This window comes from Staurois parvus, unplaced genomic scaffold (assembly GCF_062004578.1).
Source record: "Staurois parvus isolate SC_StPar_1 unplaced genomic scaffold, SC_StPar_1.0 ptg001112l, whole genome shotgun sequence".
NCBI lineage: Eukaryota > Metazoa > Chordata > Amphibia > Anura > Ranidae > Staurois > Staurois parvus.
In genome coordinates this window covers 282,051-302,219 of record NW_028318908.1, presented here as the reverse complement: position 1 = coordinate 302,219, position 20,169 = coordinate 282,051, and the positions used below count along the sequence as shown (strand labels likewise).

Sequence of the window (20,169 nt, the reverse complement as noted above, 5' to 3'; positions counted from 1 at the left end):
CTGTGTTTAATATTTTTTATGTAATTTTATATTAATATATTTAAATAGTACACATATATATATAAATTTTTTTCAGCGCTGCACCATCTTTTGTGTAGGTAACGGTAAGTGAATTTAAACATGCCTGGAACAAATGAGGGTCTATAACCCCTTGCATTCGACTGTACACACATCTGCGGCCTCACTGAAGTGGGTCTTCTTCCATGAGTCTGCATACAGGTGAAACTCAAAAAATTAGAAGATTGTGCAAAAGTTCATTTATTTCAGTAATGCAACTTAAAAGGTGAAACTAATATACGAGATAGACTCATTACATGCAAAGCAAGATAGTTCAAGCCGTGATTTGTCATCATTGTGATGATTATGGCTTACAGCTCATGAAAACCCCAAATCCACAATCTCAGAAAATGAGAATATTACATGCAATCAATAAAACAAGGATTGTACATAGAACAATATCGGACCTCTGAAAAGTAGAAGCATGCATATGTACCCAGTACTTGGTTTGGGCCCCTTTTGCAGCAATTACTACCTCAATGCGGCGTGGCATGGAAGCTATCAGCCTGTGGCACTGCTGAGGTGTTATGGAAGACCAGGATGCTTCAATTATTATTATTATACAGCATTTATATAGCACCAACAGTTCGCTCAGCGCTGTACATTACAATGGGGGACAACACATGAGACAGTACAATAACAATACAGTGCGAAACATGAGGGGTTCGAAGGCCCTGCTCCTTGAAGCTTACAATCTAGCGGCCTTCAGCTCTTCTGGCATTGTTCGGTCTCATGTCTCATCTTTCTCTTGGCAATGCCCCATAGATTCTCTATGGGGTTCAGGTCAGGCGAGTTTGCTGGCCAATCAAGCACAGTAATCCCACGGTCATTGAACCAGGTTTTGGTGCTTTTGGCAGTGTGGGCAGGTGCCAAGTCCTGCTGGAAAATGAAGTCTGCATCTCTATAAAGATCATCTGCAAAAGGAAGCATGAAGTGCTCCAAAATCTCCTGGTAGATGGCTGCGTTGACCCTGGACTTAATGAAGCACAGTGGACCAACACCAGCAGATGACATGGCTCCCCAAATCAACACAGACTGTGGAAACTTCACACTGGACTTCAAGCATCTTGCAGTGTGTGCCTCTCCATTCTTCCTCCATACTCTGGGTCCTTGGTTTCCAAATGAGATGTAAAAGTTGCTCTCATCAGAAAAGAAGACTTTGGACCACTGAGCAACAGACCAGGTCTGTTTTTCTTTAGCTCAGGTAAGACGCTTCTTACGCTGTTTTTTGTTCAGGAGCGGCTTGACAAGAGGAATACAATATTTGAAGCCCATGTCCAGGATCCGTCTGTGTGTGGTGGCTCTTGATGCACTGACTCCAGCCTCAGTCCACTCCTTGTGAAAGTCCCCAACACTTTTGAATGGCCTTTTCCTGACAATCCTCTCCAGGCTGTGGTCATCCCTGCTGCTTGTGCGCCTTTTTCTTCCATACTTTTCCCTTCCACATAACTTTCTATTAATGTGCTTTGATACAGCACTTTGGGAACATCCAACTTCTTTTGCAATTACCTTTTGAGGCTTTCCCTCCTTATGGAGGGTGTCAATGATGGTTTTCTGCACAACTGTCAGGTCAGCAGTCTTTTCCATGATTGTGATTCCTACTGAACCAGACAGAGACCATTTAAAGGCTCAGGAACCCTTTGCAGGTGTTATGGCTTAATTATCTGATTAGAGTGGGACACTTTGAGCCGAGAATATTGCACCTTTTCACAATATTATCATTTTCTGAGATTGTGGATTTGGGGTTTTCATGAGCTGTAAGCCATAATTATCACAATTATGACAAATCACGGCTTGAACTATCTTGCTTTGCATGTAATGAGTCTCATATATTAGTTTCACCTTTTTAGTTGCATTACTGAAATAAATGAACTTTTGCACGATATTCTAATTTCTTGAGTTTCACCTGTATATGCGTAAATGCACAGAGACCGAGCTCTCACACTAACGATCAAGGCCCAGGATCACTGGATTACTGTGATAGCATCTGATTGGCTATCACATTGATCACTCACTGTGCTGCCCGTCCATGTGTTTTCTTTCTCTGCTGCATGGAGAGAAAGATACAATGTATCTTTTTCTCTTTGCGTGGGGACAAAAAAAAAAAAAAAAAAAGGGAGAAGGAAAAGTGTTAGTGTCAAGGTAAGGGTGAAAGATCAAGGTCAGTATATTTTGGGTAAAATATTAATTTTTTTAAAGCATTTTTATATTAGTATCAGTATGTTTTGGATAGGATTAAAAAAAGCAACCTGCACACTTTTGTTTCTGGGCCCTACTATAGGTACAGACAACAAATAACACACGTTATATCACTGCAATTCTCAGGAGCAGACAAATTTTTTTGGGGTTGTTTTTTAGTGGCAAGTTATGATAGTAGCAAGAAATATACTGCAAAATTTTTTTGTACTGTTTTGGGCCAGTTCTATGATAGAAAGAAAAAAAAATTAATAATCAGGAGATCCGTTACCATTTACCATTAAATGAAAGCCAAATATGTCCTGAAAAAACAAGCTAAGATTTCAAAATTGTGTTCAGGCATTAACATTTGTTTTAGTCTGTCACGAAGGGGGTTAACCAGACGAAAAAAGTAAAAAAAAAAAAAAAAAAAAAAGAAAAAACAACTTTAAACTGTCAAAAAGGCTCAGACTTTATGGACTGCTTGGTCTTTTTCTGCTTCCACTCTTCTTTGTATCTACCCAGCTCCACAGTAAACTGGTGGACCATTCTCAACTGGGCATTCCATTCCAAAAATGATGCTAAATAAGCACATTTTTCCATTATACACTGCAACTATTTTCTATGACATTAGTCAACTAACTGTGAGTAGGTGCATTTCAAAAACAGCACCTATGCTGAGACAGACCATTGCAACATAAATTACACATAGAACTGTGACATACCCATGATCAGCTGAGGTCTTCGTCATAGAGTGCAAAGATAAGGCACATTTCTGCTGTTGATCTCTCTGACCATCTCTACACCCCCCTCCATCATACTGCTGTCCGTACAGCAATTCAACATAGAGGTAAAGGCAGCATATGGTGGGTACGGGGTCTACATAGATGTACAAGACTTCCCCCTTTAAGGATTGCACAGTTTGTTCCAGGGTGGATTTGATTTAAATCAAACTGATTTAAATCACTAGTCAGTAAGGCTTGATGTAAATCCTAGTTTTCTACATAAAGACTAATTCTTGCTGGTATAACTTTAATATGCAAGTAGATGACGAAATTTAGAATAACAACTTTTCATATTAGTTTTTTTTATCCCCAGTTTAATGGGTTAATCATTCATATTTGGACAACTTTTCTGTTGTACTTAGAAAGGAGAAAAATAATCATTACCTTAATAACAATTTAAATAGATTTATTCATCTGAAACAATAACATTCCAGCATATGTGATTTGCTTAAACATCCATGTTTGTTAACTAATTTGGCTAAACAAAATCTATATATTTGAAGAAACTTAGACTGTCAGCCCCTTCCTCCTCACACTTTTCACTTTCTTCTTGTGCAGATCTATTCCACTCCAAACAATCAGAAAAATATTGTTTCTATTTTATTCACTGAGCTTCTTGAAACTTAGCCCTGAAGGGGTTGATTCTGTATTCATAGGTTTGTAGAAGTTAGGATGAAGGACTTTTTCTTAACTCTGTTCATGTTATAACATTTTTGCTGTGAAGAAGAGGCATGTGATCTCCGCTGAGTCAAATTCAGTTTTGAGAACTGCAAAAGTAAACCGAACATCTGTGATAATATCTTGTAGGCAGAGAAACTGCCCAATAATCTTACAAAAACCTCTGGAAGAGCATGACATTGTGAATGGATTCATGGAATTTATTTACCAAAAACATTAAACATATACAGCCTTATTCTACATAAATAAAAAACTAATCTTTATTTCATGATGGAATAACCTTTGGATGGTAATATATTTTCCTCAAAAATCATTTTATTTAAAAAAAAAAAAAAATCATTGATTTTTATCCACCCTGGTTTGCTCTTAGTGCAGCACAAAGGGCTACTTACGTTGCTCTGGCCACAAGTCTGGTGATGCCCGGTCCAGTTTCTCGAAGCTCAGTAAAGACGTCTCCAGATCTGTTCCTGAGGATGAAGAAAAGGCAATTTGGAGACATGATGGAGATGTATTCAAAAAGGTAAAAACAATAAGAGGGTGAGGATAGCAAAGCACCGAGGAAACATAGCACTGCTGCACCATATTAATACCACAATTAAGTCTGAACATTTCAGGAACATAAAGATCTCCAATATTTGCAATTTCAACCAGAAAATGTGTCCAGTGGCCAATAACAATAAGTATTAACATAATATAAAAGCTATGACTCCCCCCATATAAGAGAAGACATGACTGCACATCTAATAATATGAATTTTAAAGACAGAAGATCACATTCCAATAATAATAACAACAATAATATTACAGAGCAGAAAAAATTATAACTGATATTATAGAGAAGAAACAGTCCTCCAATAAAACACTAATAGATTACATAGAAGAGATGACCCCCCCCCCCAAATATTGATAAATAATATTACAAAGAAGAGACGACTCCAATAATAATATTACTACAAAAGAGACAACATTTCAACAATAAAATTAGAACAGAGAAGAGAAGACACTAATATTATATTAATAATATAATTACAGAGAAGTGGCTACAATGCCAATAATCATTATCTTACTGCAGAGAAAGGATGATATATTAATATAATTGTAGTCTCCGCTCTCTAATATTATTATTGGAGGAGTGTCATCTCCTCCGTAGTAGTATGATTATTAACGACATTGTAGCCTCTTCTCTGTAGTAGTAGTAACAACATCACCACTACTACTACTACAGAGACTACAATGCCTTAAATAATATTACTACAAAGATGAAACTCCACCACAATATTGATCATTTTATAACAGAGAAGTGATGACCCTCCCTCCTAAATAATAATGTTCTAGAAAAAAATGACACCCACAATATTAATGATAATTACAGAAAAGAGACATCCCCCCCATAATAATAAACCTTTCCTTCACTTATCTCCCAAAATCCCAATATGAAATAAGAGCATTAATACAAATAATCTAATTACTCCTAGTCCAACCACATCAAATGAATACGCCAAAATAATCCCAAATCAATAGTAAATAAAAAAAATAATAAAAAATGTCCAAATGTAATAAAAGTCTAATCAATCAATAGTATACCAAAAATGTATAAATCCAGTGTGTTGAACTTCCAATTCTTATTCCAATCCTCGTGATACCTCGAAAAAAAATATAAAACTACAATAGTGTGTAACCTTCTAAATACCAAAGCAATATAAATACCTTAATTGTATCAGTGCAAACAATGAGTGAGTGCACCAAAATAAAATCAGATTCAACTGTGAACAACACGTGAATCATGCAAAAATCATTCCGTGTACATTCCAACAATAAATGAAAATAAAGTGACACTAGTGTAAAAAAAAAAAAAAAATTAAAAAAAAACCAAAACTTAAAAAAAAAAAAATATATATATATATAAATACAATAATAAATAATCATCTAAATTCAATAAATGAAGTGAGACAAATCAAATGTATTAGTGAGTACTTCAATTCGTATAGTGAACACTCTGTGACCTCTTCCAAATAGTGAGACTAAATACCATTACCCTCAGGGAGTAATCACAAGCTTATCTGGATATTCTTGGTAAATATAGAAACCACTTCCAAGCTTTCATTTACTTCAGTTGCCAATCCTCCATATTCCTCATAAAGCAAAAGGAGACTTATGTGGTATGTATTTCCAAGTGAAAAGACATTTTAATAAAGTATCTTACATTGGGGTAATTAAAATTCAGCTTTTTGCCAAACAAACCAGCCTCCGTGTCTTTCTGGGTTAAGAGACCACGTTTTCAAATTTTCAAAATGGCCGTGGCGACACTTCCGGTTTTGCGTGAGTACGTCAGACGTCACGTCCCCTGACGTGTTTCGTCACTTCCAGACTTCTTTTGAAGGTATTTATATTGTTTTGGTATTTAGAAGGTAATAATACACTATTGTCGTTTATATTTTTTTCGAAGTATCACAAGGATTGGAATAAGAAGTGGAAGTTCAACACACTGGATTAATACATTTCTGGTGGACTATTGATAGATTGGACTTTTATTACATTTGGACTTTTTTTCATTTACTTATTTTATTATTTTATTTTATTTTATTATTTACTATTGATTTGGGATTATTTTGGAGTATTCGTTTGATGTGGTTGGAATAGGAGTAATTAGATTTGTATTAATGCTCTTATTTCATATTGGGATTTTGGGAGATAAGTGAAGGAAAGGTTTATTATTATTGTATCTACTTTCAAGGGTGAAAGTGTCACTTTTCTTTATGGGGGGATTGTGGGGGGTATTTCACTTATTTAAGGTTTGCCAAGGTATTATTTCGCCCCCCCCCCCCATAATAATCGACTTCCCCTCCAATAATAATGATGATATTAAAAACAAAGATGACACCCACCCAGAATAATAATAATAATAATAATAATAATAATAAATACAGAGAGGAAAAGTCATTCCAATACTATTATAAGAGTCAAGAGACTTTGCCCTGCTGAGAAAAAAAAAAAAAAAAAAGGAGAAGATGTTGCCCCAATAATAAAAAATTTACAGACAGAGACTGGAGACGGCACTCCTCCAATATTATTATTATTTACAGAGAGGATGACCCACTGCCCCAATAATCAGCAACCCCCTCAATAATACAAATAATATTATAGCAGCAAGACAACACCCACTCAGAATAATAATAATAGTAAGACAGATGACACAGAGAAAGAAGATGACACTTCCTCAAAAATAATAATATTACAGAGAGGTGATGACATGACAATCTTATAATAAAAAAAATAATAAGAGGAGACAAACTAATATTATTACATTTTCCCAATAACAATATTAGTACAGACAAGAGACCCTCATAATATTATACCAGAGAGAAGACAACAGCCACCCAGAATAATAATAATAATAATACAGAAATAAGACGACACTTCCTGAAAAAATAATAATACTACAGAGAGGTGATGACACGCCCCTGAATATATTGATAATAAATAACTATTACAGAGATGAGACAAAATAATAATAATATTACAGAGGAGACATTTTCCCAATAACAATATTAGTACAGAGAAGAGACCCTCCTTATAATATTATACCAGAGAGAAGACAACAGCCACTCAGAATAATGATAATACTACAGAGAGAAGACCCCCTCATCAATAATAATATCACAGGAAGGGGACACCTCTTCCACAATAATAATAATAATAATATCACAGGAAGGGGACACCTCTTCCACAATAATAATAATATCACAGGAAGGGGACACCTCTCCCCCAATAATAGCATCATCCCAGGAAAGGGACACCACTCCCCCAACAATAATAATATCACAGGAAGGGGACACCTCTCCCACAATAATAATATCACAGGAAGGGGACACCTCTCCCACAATAATAATATCACAGGAAGGGGACACCTCTCCCCCAATAATAATAATATCACAGGAAGGGGACACCACTCCCACAATAATAATAATATCACAGGAAGGGGACACCACTCCCACAATAATAATAATATCACAGGAAGGGGACACCACTCCCCCAACAATAGCATCATCCCAGGAAAGGGACACCACTCCCCCAACAATAATAATATCACAGGAAGGGGACACCTCTCCCCCAATAATAATATCACAGGAAGGGGACACCACTCCCACAATAATAATAATATCACAGGAAGGGGACACCACTCCCCCAATAATAATATCACAGGAAGGGGACACCTCTCCCACAATAATAATATCACAGGAAGGGGACACCACTCCCACAATAATAATAATATCACAGGAAGGGGACACCACTCCCCCAATTATAATAATATCACAGGAAGGGGACACCAGTCCCCCAATAATAATAATAATATCACAGGAAGGGGACACCAGTCCCCCATCAATAATAATATCACAGGAAGGGGACACCACTCCCACAATAATAATAATATCACAGGAAGGGGACACCACTCCCACAATATTTATAATATCACAGGAAGGGGACACCACTCCCACAATATTTATAATATCACAGGAAGGGGACACCTCTCCCACAATAATAATAATATCACAGGAAGGGGACACCTCTCCCACAATAATAATAATATCACAGGAAGGGGACACCTCTCCCACAATAATAATAATATCACAGGAAGGGGACACCTCTCCCACAATAATAATAATATCACAGGAAGGGGACACCTCTCCCACAATAATAATATCACAGGAAGGGGACACCTCTCCCACAATAATAATAATATCACAGGAAGGGGACACCTCTCCCACAATAATAATAATATCACAGGAAGGGGACACCTCTCCCACAATAATAATATCACAGGAAGGGGACACCTCTCCCACAATAATAATAATATCACAGGAAGGGGACACCTCTCCCACAATAATAATAATATCACAGGAAGGGGACACCTCTCCCACAATAATAATAATATCACAGGAAGGGGACACCACTCCCACAATAATAATATCACAGGAAGGGGACACCACTCCCACAATAATAATATCACAGGAAGGGGACACCTCTCCCCCAATAATAATAATATCACAGGAAGGGGACACCACTCCCACCCTGCTCTATTACGGTAACAAAGGACAGACTAGTCCGCCACCAATCATAACATAAGCCCGGACGGGACAGCCCTGCTCTCCTCGGGCCACACAGGGGACACCGGCCGGACTTCACTCACCCTCAGCCGTCGCCGCCATTATTTGAAGCAGCGGGTCACGTGACGTCGGTCAGCTGGACGCTCCAGCCGCCATATTGCTACACCCGGAAAGAAGGTGTTAGTGGGCGGATTCACGTGTTGCTGGACCAGGCACTCAAACTATGACAGCCTGCACATAACCCGGAAGTGGCCCTTGATCTAACTAGGGAGTCTCCTCCTTCTCTAGGAGGGGGCAAAGGATCAGTCCTTGACAGCCAGGTCAATTCCCCTGACCAATTACAAGGCTGAGAGAGAAGGCCGTGTCTGCTGCAGCCAATAAGATCCGGGGGGGAGGGGCCAGGAGACTGTCAGTGGAGCGTTATTGAAATGATGAGGTTGGGGAGAATCGTGCGGGTGAGAACCGGGACCAGAACCACGGGGAGCCGAGTCGGAGCGGGGAGGAGGGGGCGATCTGAGATATATACTGGGGAGCGGAGCCAGGGGGCGATCTGAGATATATACTGGGGAGCGGAGCCGGGGGGCGATCTGAGATATATACTGGGGGGAGTGCAGCCAGGAGGAAGGGGGTCTGAGATATATACTGGGGGAGCGGAGCCCGAGGTGGGATCTGAGATATATACAGGGGGGAGTGCAGTCGGGGGGATCTGAGATATATACTGGGGTGGAGCAGAGCGAGGGGGGGGTCTGAGATATATACTGAGGGGGAACAGAGCCAGGGGGGGGGGGTCTGAGATATATACTGAGGGGGAGCGGAGCAAGGGGGGGGGGGATCTGAGATATATACTGGGGGGGAGTGTAGTCGGGGGGGATCTCGGATATATACTGGGGGGATCTGAGATATATACTGGGGGGAGTGCAGTCGGGGGGGGGGGGATCTGAGATATATACTGGGGGAGTGCAGTCGGGGGGGGGATCTGAGATATATACTGGGGGGAGTGCAGTCGGGGGGGGGATCTGAGATATGTACTGGGGGGAGTGCAGTCGGGGGGGAATCTGAGATATATACAGGGGGAGTACAGTCGGGGTGGGGGGGATCTGAGATATATACTGGGGGAGTGCAGTCGGGGGGGATCGGAGATAGATACTGGGGGCGAGTGGAGCCAGGGGGATGAGATATATACTGGGGAAGGGAGAGGAGCCGGGGATCTGAGATATATATACTGGGGGGAGTACAGCCAGGTGGGGATCTAAGTTATATACTGGGGGGAGCAGAGCCAGGGGGGATCTGAGATATATACTGGGGGGAGGGAGTGGAGCCAGGGGGGATCTGAGATATATACGGGGGAGGGAGTGGAGCCAGGGGGGATGAGATATATACTGGGGAAGGGAGAGGAGCCGGGGATCTGAGATATATATACTGGGGGGAGTACAGCTAGGTGGGGATCTAAGTTATATACTGGGGGGAGTACAGCCAGGTGGGGATCTAAGTTATATACTGGGGGGAGCAGAGCCAGGGGGGATCTGAGATATATACTGGGGGGAGGGAGTGGAGCTAGGGGGGATCTGAGATATATACGGGGGAGGGAGTGGAGCCAGGGGGGATGAGATATATACTGGGGAAGGGAGAGGAGCCGGGGATCTGAGATATATATACTGGGGGGAGTACAGCCAGGTGGGGATCTAAGTTATATACTGGGGGGAGTACAGCCAGGTGGGGATCTAAGTTATATACTGGGGGGAGCAGAGCCAGGGGGGATCTGAGATATATACTGGGGGGAGGGAGTGGAGCCAGGGGGGATCTGAGAAATATACGGGGGAGGGAGTGGAGCCAGGGGGGATCTGAGATATATACTAGAGGGGGAGAGGAGCTGTGGGGGGATCTGAGATATATACTGGGGGGGGGAATGGAGCCAGGGGGATCTGAGATATATACTGGGGGGGGAGTGGAGCCAGGGGGGATCTGAGATATATACTGGGGGGAGAGGAGCCGGGGGGGATTTGAGATATATACTGGGGGGAGAGGAGCCGGGGGGATTTGAGATATATACTGGGGGGGGGTACAGCCAGGGGGGAATCTGAGATATATACTGGGGGGAAGCGGAGCCAGGGGGGATCTCAGATATATACTGGGGAGAACGGAGCCAGGAGGGTAATCTTAGATATATACTGGGGGGAGTGCAGTCGGGGGGGGGGATCTGAGATATATACTGGGGGGAGTGCAGTCGGGGGGGGGGATCTGTGATATATACTGGGGGGAGTGCAGTCGGGGGGGATCGGAGATAGATACTGGGGGCGAGTGGAGCCAGGGGGGATGAGATATATACTGGGGAAGGGAGAGGAGCCGGGGATCTAAGATATATATACTGGGGGGAGTACAGCCAGGTGGGGATCTAAGTTATGTACTGGGGGGAGTACAGCCAGGTGGGGATCTAAGTTATATACTGGGGGGAGCAGAGCCAGGGGGGGATCTGAGATATATACTGGGCGGAGGGAGTGGAGCCAGGGGGGATCTGAGATATATACTAGAGGGGGAGAGGAGCTGTGGGGGGATCTGAGATATATACTGGGGGGAGAGGAGCCGGGGGGATTTGAGATATATACTGGGGGGGAGGGAGTGGAGCCAGGGGGGATCTGAGATATATACGGGGGAGGGAGTGGAGCCAGGGGGGATGAGATATATACTTGGGAAGGGAGAGGAGCTGTGGGGGGATCTGAGATATATACTGGGGGGGGGAATGGAGCCAGGTGGGGATCTAAGTTATATACTGGGGGGAGCAGAGCCAGGGGAAATCTGAGATATATACTGGGGGGAGGGAGTGGAGCCAGGGGGGATCTGAGATATATACGGGGGAGGGAGTGGAGCCAGGGGGGATCTGAGATATATACTAGAGGGGGAGAGGAGCTGTGGGGGGATCTGAGATATATACTGGGGGGGGGAATGGAGCCAGGGGGGATCTGAGATATATACTGGGGGGGGAGTGGAGCCAGGGGGGATCTGAGATATATACTGGGGGGAGAGGAGCCGGGGGGGGATTTGAGATATATACTGGGGGGAGAGGAGCCGGGGGGATTTGAGATATATACTGGGGGGGGTACAGCCAGGGGGGAATCTGAGATATATACTGGGGGGAAGCGGAGCCAGGGGGGATCTCAGATATATACTGGGGAGAACGGAGCCAGGAGGGTAATCTTAGATATATACTGGGGGGGAGCAGCCAGGGGGGGATCTGAGATCTATACTGGTGGAGTAAATTTGGGGGGGGGGATCTGAGATATATACTGGGGGAATACAGCCAGGGGGAGGATATGAGATATATACTGGGGGGAGTGCAGCCGGGGGGGATCTGAGATATATACTGGGGGGAAGCGGAGCCAGGGGGGATCTGAGTTATATACTGGGGTGAAGTGGAGCCAGGGGGGGGATCTCAGATATATATACTGGGGGGAGTGGAGATATATACTGGGGGGGAGCGGAGCCAGGGGGGAGTGGAGATATATACTGGGGGGGGGGAGCGGAGCCGCGGGGGAGCGGAGCCAGGGGGGATCTGAGATATATACTTGGGGGAGTTGAGCCAAGGGGGGTCTGAAATATATACTGGGGTATTCTTGGGTGACTGGGACCAGAGCTATATATAGCTATGTACTGGGGGAGTTGGATCTAGAGGACCAGAGCTTTATCCTGGGGGGGAATGGTGGTATATACTGGAGGTGCCAGAGCTATATACTAGCAGAGTGTAACTGGGGGGGCAGAACTATGTAGTGGGAAGGACAGGAACCTGGAGGGAGGGGATGAGAGCTATATATTGGGGCTATTGGAACTATTGGGGATCAGCTATATAGTGGGGGACTGGATTCAGCTGGACCAGAGTTATATACTGGGGGTAGCGGAGCCAGAGGGGAGAAAGACCAGAGCTATATACTGGGTGGACCAGAACCAGGGGGACTGAAGCTATATATTGGGGGAGTGGGGGGGCACCAGAGCTATATACTGGGGCTCCCAGGACCTGTGGGGCATAGCTATATACTAGGGGAGCGAAGCCAGAAATACCAGAGCTATATATTGAGGGAGGACTGAAGCCGGGGGTACTAGAGTTATGTATATAGTGGTGAGAGTGGAGCCAGGAAGACCAGTCCTATATTTTTGTGAGACGAGCAATATACCAGGGGAAAGTGAAGCCAGGAACACCAGTGCACTATATACTGGGGGAGTGGCGTCAAGTGGACCAGAGCTGTGTACTAGGGGGACAGCTGGACCGGAGCTTTATACTGGGGGGGCGGAGCCAGGGAGACCAAAGCTACATACTGGGAACAACTGGGACCGAGGAAACCAGAACTGTATACTGGAAGACCTGGATGTAGAGACACCAGAGCTATAGATGGGAGGGGGGAAACAACCAGGGAGACTGGACATAGACAGGGTAACCAAGAGGATGAAAGCTATCTATGTGAGAAGTGGGGGAACTAGAGCTGTAGACAGGGGAACCAGGAATAGAAGCATTGTATACTTGAGACCCAAGTTATAGGTATAGATGGGGGAACCAGAAAAACATTTATGGCATTTTACCAGTAAATATATCTTTCCTGAGGTGTACTATAAATAGCACATCTTTGTTTTTCAGGCTTCGGCTCAGATCCATCGTGCCAACTATTCCTCTGCTGCTGTGGTAGGTTACAGTCAACTCTATAGTCTCATCACTCTGATAGAATGGACTGCTGATTTGCCGGTGCCATTTAAAAAATATTTAGTAGAATATGATCTCTGTGGGGGATTGTAGGTCACAGTGAACACAGGATTCTGAACAAACCCTAACCTCCCAACAACCAACAATCCCTGCCTATCTACTTCTCAGCACAATACCTACCTCTTGTACTGTATACTACGTCAGCACTCCAAAACCTTCTTAATTTAATTCGAAACCCTGTACAGTATTGTACATAACCAAAAACATTTCCTAGTTTTGTGCTTAAAGTAAAACTAATGGCAAAGCTTTTTTCATTTTGGATAGAGGAAAGGGAGGGTTATAACCCCTGTCAGGTCCCCCCCCCCCAATCTGTGTCCCATTGGGGAGATTTTCCCTCATTTCCTGTTCCATAACTAAAACCGGAAGTAAGAAGAAATCCAGCCAAAATGAGGGATTTCCTGGTTGTCGCCAGAACTAGTGTTCCTATTGGAAGATTTTCCCTCTATTACTGTTCTGGGGACAACCCAAAATTTGGTGGTAATGGTAAACATGACTATTAGGGTGAATCTTTCTAACAGCAATAAAAAAAAAACTTGACATTGTTCTAATCCCTTTGCACTGAGAATGTCCAAAACTGTCTTTAGATATACTTTAATTGCTGTGCTGTACTGTGTCTAACCAATCTAAACTGACACAGTGATCTCCTAGGTCTCCAGTCATGGGGGAATCCAATGATTTGTTGATCTCCTTGGTCTCTGGTGGTGGGGGTAATATGACTCCATGACTTTACTGGTCTCCTGTCATGGAGGAATTCTATAACTTGGTGAGCTAATGGATCTCTGGTAATGGGGATCTATATAGTCTGGTGATCTCATCACTAACTGGTAATGGGGAAATAATTCCTGGTGAGATCATCATTCTCTAGTGATGGGGAATGATATGGTTTGGTGAGCTCATTGGTCTCTGATGGGCTCAGTGAGCCATATCATTTTCTGTCACCAGTCTCTAGTGATGGGGAATGATATGGCTTGATGAGCCCATCAGTCTCCAGTGATGGGGAATTATATAGTTTGGTGAGCTCATTGGTCTCTAGTGATGGGGAATGATATGGTTTGGTGAGCTCATCAGTCTCTATTGATGAGAAATGATATGGCTTTGTGAGCTCATCAGTCTCTAGTGATGGGGAATGATATGGTTTGGTGAGCTCATCAGTCTCTAGTGATGGGGAATGATATGGCTTGGTGAGCTCATCAGTTTCTAGTGATGGGGAATGATATGGCTTGGTGAGCTCATCAGTCTCTAGTGATGGGGAATGATATGGCTTGGTGAGCTCATCAGTCTCTAGTGATGAGGAATGATATGACTTGGTGAGCTCTTCACTCTCTAGTGATGGGGAATTATATGGTTTGATGAGCTCATCAGTCACTATTGATGAGAAATTATATGGCTTGGTGAGCTCATTGGTCTGGTGAAGGGGTATAATGGCATAGTGCTATGGGTTGGAGAACTTGGTATCTGTTGGTGGTTGGGAAAGTCCCAGCCTACATCTTTACTGTAGTTTGAAGATTAAGTATGTAGTAATGTAACTTCAATTTTATGTCCAGCAAGATGATTTCCTAACAATTGTATTTGTTTTAGCCTAGGACAAAACTCTTCATAAATGGGCAATTTGTGGATTCAGAGACCTCAGACTGGATTGATATTCACAACCCGGTAAGCTCTGGCTGGTTCTATCATAATAACTTAATTGAGGAATCCAGGGAAAGTAGCCTTATGTGATAGTAGTGGGTCTTGGGGTCAGAACTTTCCACTGCTTAGCATCACCATTTGTGTCTATATAAGCCCAAACACTTTATTCATGTATGCATCCCCTGACTACTGTAGGGGAGAGAGAAATTAATATTGCTGATATTTCATGAAGGGAGTGGTTGTCTATATCTTTTTCTTTAGTCCTTGTCTCTGGTGGGTGGTGGCTAGCCACTTCTCACTTCCTTCTTTCTTATCTGGCCTCCTTTCCCTTCCTACTTCCCTGTGTCTCTGGCCAGTGATGTTCAACCACTTATCCTTCTCTGTACCAGGTAGGCAATGTTTGGCTGCCACTCCCTTCCCTCTCCTGCTTGTCTGGTGGTTTCTGGCTGGCTGGTTGCCTCTCCCTTCCTCTCCCATATAACTGTTGTGGGTGATGACTGGCCAACCTTTCCTTCCCAATGGGCCATGTGTCGGGATAGTGATGTCCAACCCTTTTCTACTTTTTTCTCCCCCCCATGTCTCTGGCCGGTGCTCTCTGGACTGCTTCTCTCTCTCTCTCTCTCTCTCTCTCTCTCTCTCTCTCTCTCTCTCTCTCTCTCTCTCTCTCTCTCTCTCTCTCTCTCTCTCTCTCTCTCCCCCCTCCCCCTCCCCCCACACCACTCCATTGTCTTGGGCCATCAATATTTTGCTTCCGCTTGTGTTATCCAATAATATCGGGCTAGGCCTTCCAACCACATACTCTGGTGTTTAATGTTTAATCAATGAAATTTTGATTAGGTCATTTTTGGGAATTGGATTTCAAAGTATTTCTGTAATTAAAACAAATGATTGTGGATGTAAAAATATAACCGGTAAAATTGGATTCTCCTCAGGGAAGTTTGTGATTGCCTAAGAAAAAAAAAAATAATAGTAAATCCATCTTTCTTCTGTTATTGGCAGACTGCTTCTGCTGTTGTTTGTGTGGTTCAAATCCCACTCCCTCATCCCGGTAATGTTTTTTATGATCTGTCAATTTCAGGCCACCAATGAGGTGATTGGACGGGTTCCCCAGGCCACTCAGAGGGAAATGGAAGCTGCAGCAAAATCCTGTGAAAAAGCATTTCCTGCTTGGTCAGAAACCTCTATCCTCAACAGACAACAGATCTTCCTGCGCTACCAGCAGCTCATCAAAGATAACCTGGTAGGAGCACCAGCCGGGGCTGTACCATGCTGGGGGTCTCTCTGAAGCCCATGAGTGACTCTTTGTAAACTTTCCTTTCAGAAAGAGCTGGCTCGTCTGATCACACTGGAGCAGGGGAAAACTCTAGCTGATGCTGAGGGAGACGTATTTCGTGGACTACGTAAGACCCTGTAGAGATGAGCTATACATGCCACAGATCAGAATGGATTGTCTGTAGTTACATTGTGAACTTTGTCCTTTCACAGAGGTGGTGGAGCACGCCTGTAGTGTGACCTCGCTGATGCTTGGCGAGACACTCCCTTCCCTCACAAAGGACATGGACACTTACACCTTCCGCATCCCCCTGGGTGTCTGTGCTGGCATTGCACCCTTTAATTTCCCTGCCATGATCCCTCTGTGGATGTTTCCAATGGGAATGGTATGTGGGAATACTTACCTTATGAAACCTTCTGAGCGGGTTCCTGGTGCCACAATGCTTCTTGCACGTTTGTTACAAGATTCTGGAGCTCCTGATGGGACACTGAACATTATTCATGGGCAACATGCAGGTAAGAGCAGCAGTGAGATGGCTTGTGTAACATGACATGATTTGAATGACATGAGCTGGGGTTTACTACAGAACAGAAGTCTACTCTATTGTCCTTTGCTTCATAACTTAGATAAACTCAGCCTATGAAGCAGTTAAAATCGGATAGAAAAGCTGTTCACCCCTGTGAAAGCAGACGAGAGATTCTGCCTGTAGCATTCTTTCATGGGTTAAATTTTCTCTCTCTCTTTTTTCAGCTGTAAATTTTGTCTGTGACCATCCAGCAATTCGGGCAATCAGCTTTGTTGGCTCTAACCAGGCTGGTGAATACATTTATGAGAGGGGCTCAAAAAATGGAAAGCGAGTCCAGTCCAACATGGTATGATATATAATGGTGTGGCAAGGTCCAGCCTACCTCCTACAGATTTGTTGTCTAAATGATGTGTCTTACAGGGGGCCAAGAACCATGGGGTCATCATGCCAGATGCTAATAAAGAGAGCACCTTGAATCAGTTAGTGGGAGCGGCTTTTGGTGCAGCCGGACAACGGTGTATGGCGTTATCAACCGCTGTTCTGGTTGGGGAGGCCAAGAAATGGCTTCCAGAACTGGTGGAAAGGGCAAAGAAGTTGAGAGTAAATGCTGGTAAGAGAACAGTAATGGCTGGTTGTATGTTCTGGTTCTTGCTGGTTGTGTGTGCAAGTCCCTGCCATCGTAAAAGTGTACCTTCTACACTTGGAAGTTTTTGTGTTGGTTTATATCCACTTGATCTCTGGAAGGTTTTACCTCTTTTATGACCAGGACATTTTTTGCTATTTAGCACTCTGCTATTTTAACTGGCAATTGCACGGTCATGCAATAATGTACCAAAATTAAGTTATATAATTTTTTTTTCACACACGTAGAGTTTTCTTTTGGTGGTATTTGATCACCACTGGGTTTTATATTCTTCTATAAATGAAAGAAGACACATTTGAAACATTTTTTTTTTCTTTCTGCTATAAAAGACATCCAATTAAAAAAAAAAAAAATTCTTCATTAATTTAACACAAAATGTACTCTGTCTTTTGGTTAAAAAAAAACAACACCATAAGTGTATATTGATTGGTTTGTGTGCAAGTTATAGCGTCTACAAACTATGATGTGTGTGTGTGTGTGTATATATATATATATATATATATATATATATATGAATTTATTTATTTTATATTTGTAATGGCGATGATCAGCGACCTTATAGTGGGACTGTGATGGCGTGGTGGGCAGTCTGACACTAGCTGGGAGGTACACTAACTACCTGACTGACACCACCAGTGACACTAATAAAGTGATCAGTGATAATACTATACACTGTCACTGTACTAATAACACTGGCTGGGAAGGGGTTAACATCTAGAGGCAGTCAAAGGGTTAATGGTGTGCCTAACAATGTGTAATGTGTGTTGTTTATATTTAGTTTGTTCCTCAAACAGATTATTACCTCTGTACAGAGCCCTGTGTTTGTCAACACAGGGCTCTGGACTGTGATTGGATGCAGCCGGGAGAGGTTGGTGTGGGTGCACGTGTGCCCTGAACCTGGAAGGCACTAACGATGTACAGGTACGTGATTGTGCCTGTACGAGCTGCCCAATGCAAGTGGATATTTTACGCGTTCCATGTACTGTTACTGGAACCACTGGCTCTGTATCCATATTATCTGGCTGTAGTAATGACAGATTACCAGGAATGAGGTCTTGTGATGCTCTACTTGACCACTAGTACTACTTTACAACTGTAGCCTTTATTTAGTTTGCTTTCCCTCTAATATATTCCATGCTTCTTCTTGATGCAGGGGACCAGCCTGGGGCCGATTTGGGGCCGCTGATTAGTAAAACGGCGAAGCAGAGAGTGTGCAGCCTGGTAGAAAGTGGTGTAAAGGAGGGTGCCACTTTGCTGCTGGATGGCAGAGAAGTCAAAGTAAAGGGCTATGAGGATGGCAACTTTGTAGGACCAACTATCCTGTCCAATGTGACGGTACGTGTATGAGAATAGCAATGTACAGCTTCAGGCCACTGCAGGAAGGTAAATTACCATGATACAGCAGTGTTATCTATATATAGAGGTTGTGGAGGTTTGCAGAAAAACAGCAAAATCAGAAGAGGGGCCCTGTATAGTACAGATTAGACCTTTCATGGATCCCAGGCCACCAGTTATATGGCTATGTATAGGATGTGGTGTATATTAAGGGGCAGGATACATGTTAGGGGTAATGGTTTAGGTGTTTAGTTATTACTATTGGGGGGGGGGGGGGGGTTAAAGAAAAAGCTGATTTTGTGTTCCCTTATGATTCTTGCAGCCAGACATGACCTGCTACAAGGAAGAAATCTTTGGCCCAGTTCTGGTTGTACTAGAAGCAGAAAACTTGGATGACGCAATTAATATTGTAAATGACAATCCTTATGGCAATGGCACAGCCATCTTTACTACAAATGGAGCCACAGCACGGAAGTACACTCACCTTGTAGATGTGGGCCAGGTACGTACAAGCCTTAGGGATGAGTGGGGTGCCATTATTGAACTTTAATGTTCACGCGGGTTGGATATTATTGCTATCAATGAGGGACATATTGTTTTTAGCCCTGGAAATCTGACAGGTTTGTAATAGGCAGTATGTGGTGTCGCAGTCACTGCTTATAATGAAAATATGGCTCTTATAGGTGGGTGTCAATGTTCCTATCCCTGTGCCTCTGCCAATGTTCTCATTCACCGGATCTCGAGCTTCATTCAGGGGTGACACCAATTTCTATGGGAAGCAGGTAAGCTCAGAGGGCCTGGCACATGATGGGGCGTTTTTAATTGCTATAGGTGTGGGTTGTGTTAACTTTCTGTTTGTCTTTAGGGGATTTATTTCTACACCCAACTTAAAACTGTCACCTCTCAGTGGAAGGAAGAAGATGCTACAGTAACCAGCCCAGCTGTGGTGATGCCAACAATGGGTCGTTCATAAAGTTGCTGACTTGTCTGTACTCTGGAGTGATAGGGGCTCTGCAGAGGCCTCTAGGGAGGGCCATACTACAAATGGATCTCATGGGGCCCTGTGTATCCACTCCATATGTCTGTAAACACTCGTGATGGACAATATCTGACTAAAAGAATGTCATGTTTATTTCCTACACTACTGTATTAATATACAAAAAAATAAAAGCTAACCAATCAGTTCCTAATATGTACAGAAATATCCAGAATTCTGCCAG

General features: G+C 43.2%; 2 protein-coding genes across 2 annotated transcripts in view; one reads left to right on the top strand and one right to left on the bottom strand.

The window, feature by feature from the left end:
* Positions 1-9,037, bottom strand: part of LIN52 (lin-52 DREAM MuvB core complex component) — a 58,647-nt gene extending 49,610 nt beyond the window's left edge. Inside the window, exons 1-2 of the mRNA XM_089658925.1 lie at positions 8,883-9,037; positions 4,088-4,162 (exon numbers count right to left, since the gene is read on the bottom strand). Of these exons, the coding sequence (XP_089515051.1) occupies positions 4,088-4,162; positions 8,883-8,901 (94 nt within the window). The 5' untranslated portion in view covers positions 8,902-9,037. The remainder of the gene's footprint in view (positions 1-4,087; positions 4,163-8,882) is intronic.
* A 66-nt stretch (positions 9,038-9,103) lies between these two features.
* On the top strand, positions 9,104-20,139 carry ALDH6A1 (aldehyde dehydrogenase 6 family member A1). Its single transcript, XM_089658924.1, has 12 exons — positions 9,104-9,254; positions 13,421-13,465; positions 15,122-15,196; positions 16,251-16,412; positions 16,494-16,572; positions 16,658-16,960; positions 17,196-17,317; positions 17,392-17,581; positions 18,768-18,949; positions 19,272-19,451; positions 19,633-19,731; positions 19,815-20,139. The coding sequence occupies exons 1-12, from the start codon at positions 9,228-9,230 to the stop codon at positions 19,920-19,922; spliced, it is 1,572 nt and encodes a 523-aa protein (XP_089515050.1). The 5' UTR covers positions 9,104-9,227; the 3' UTR covers positions 19,923-20,139.
* Positions 20,140-20,169: the final 30 nt, after the last annotated feature.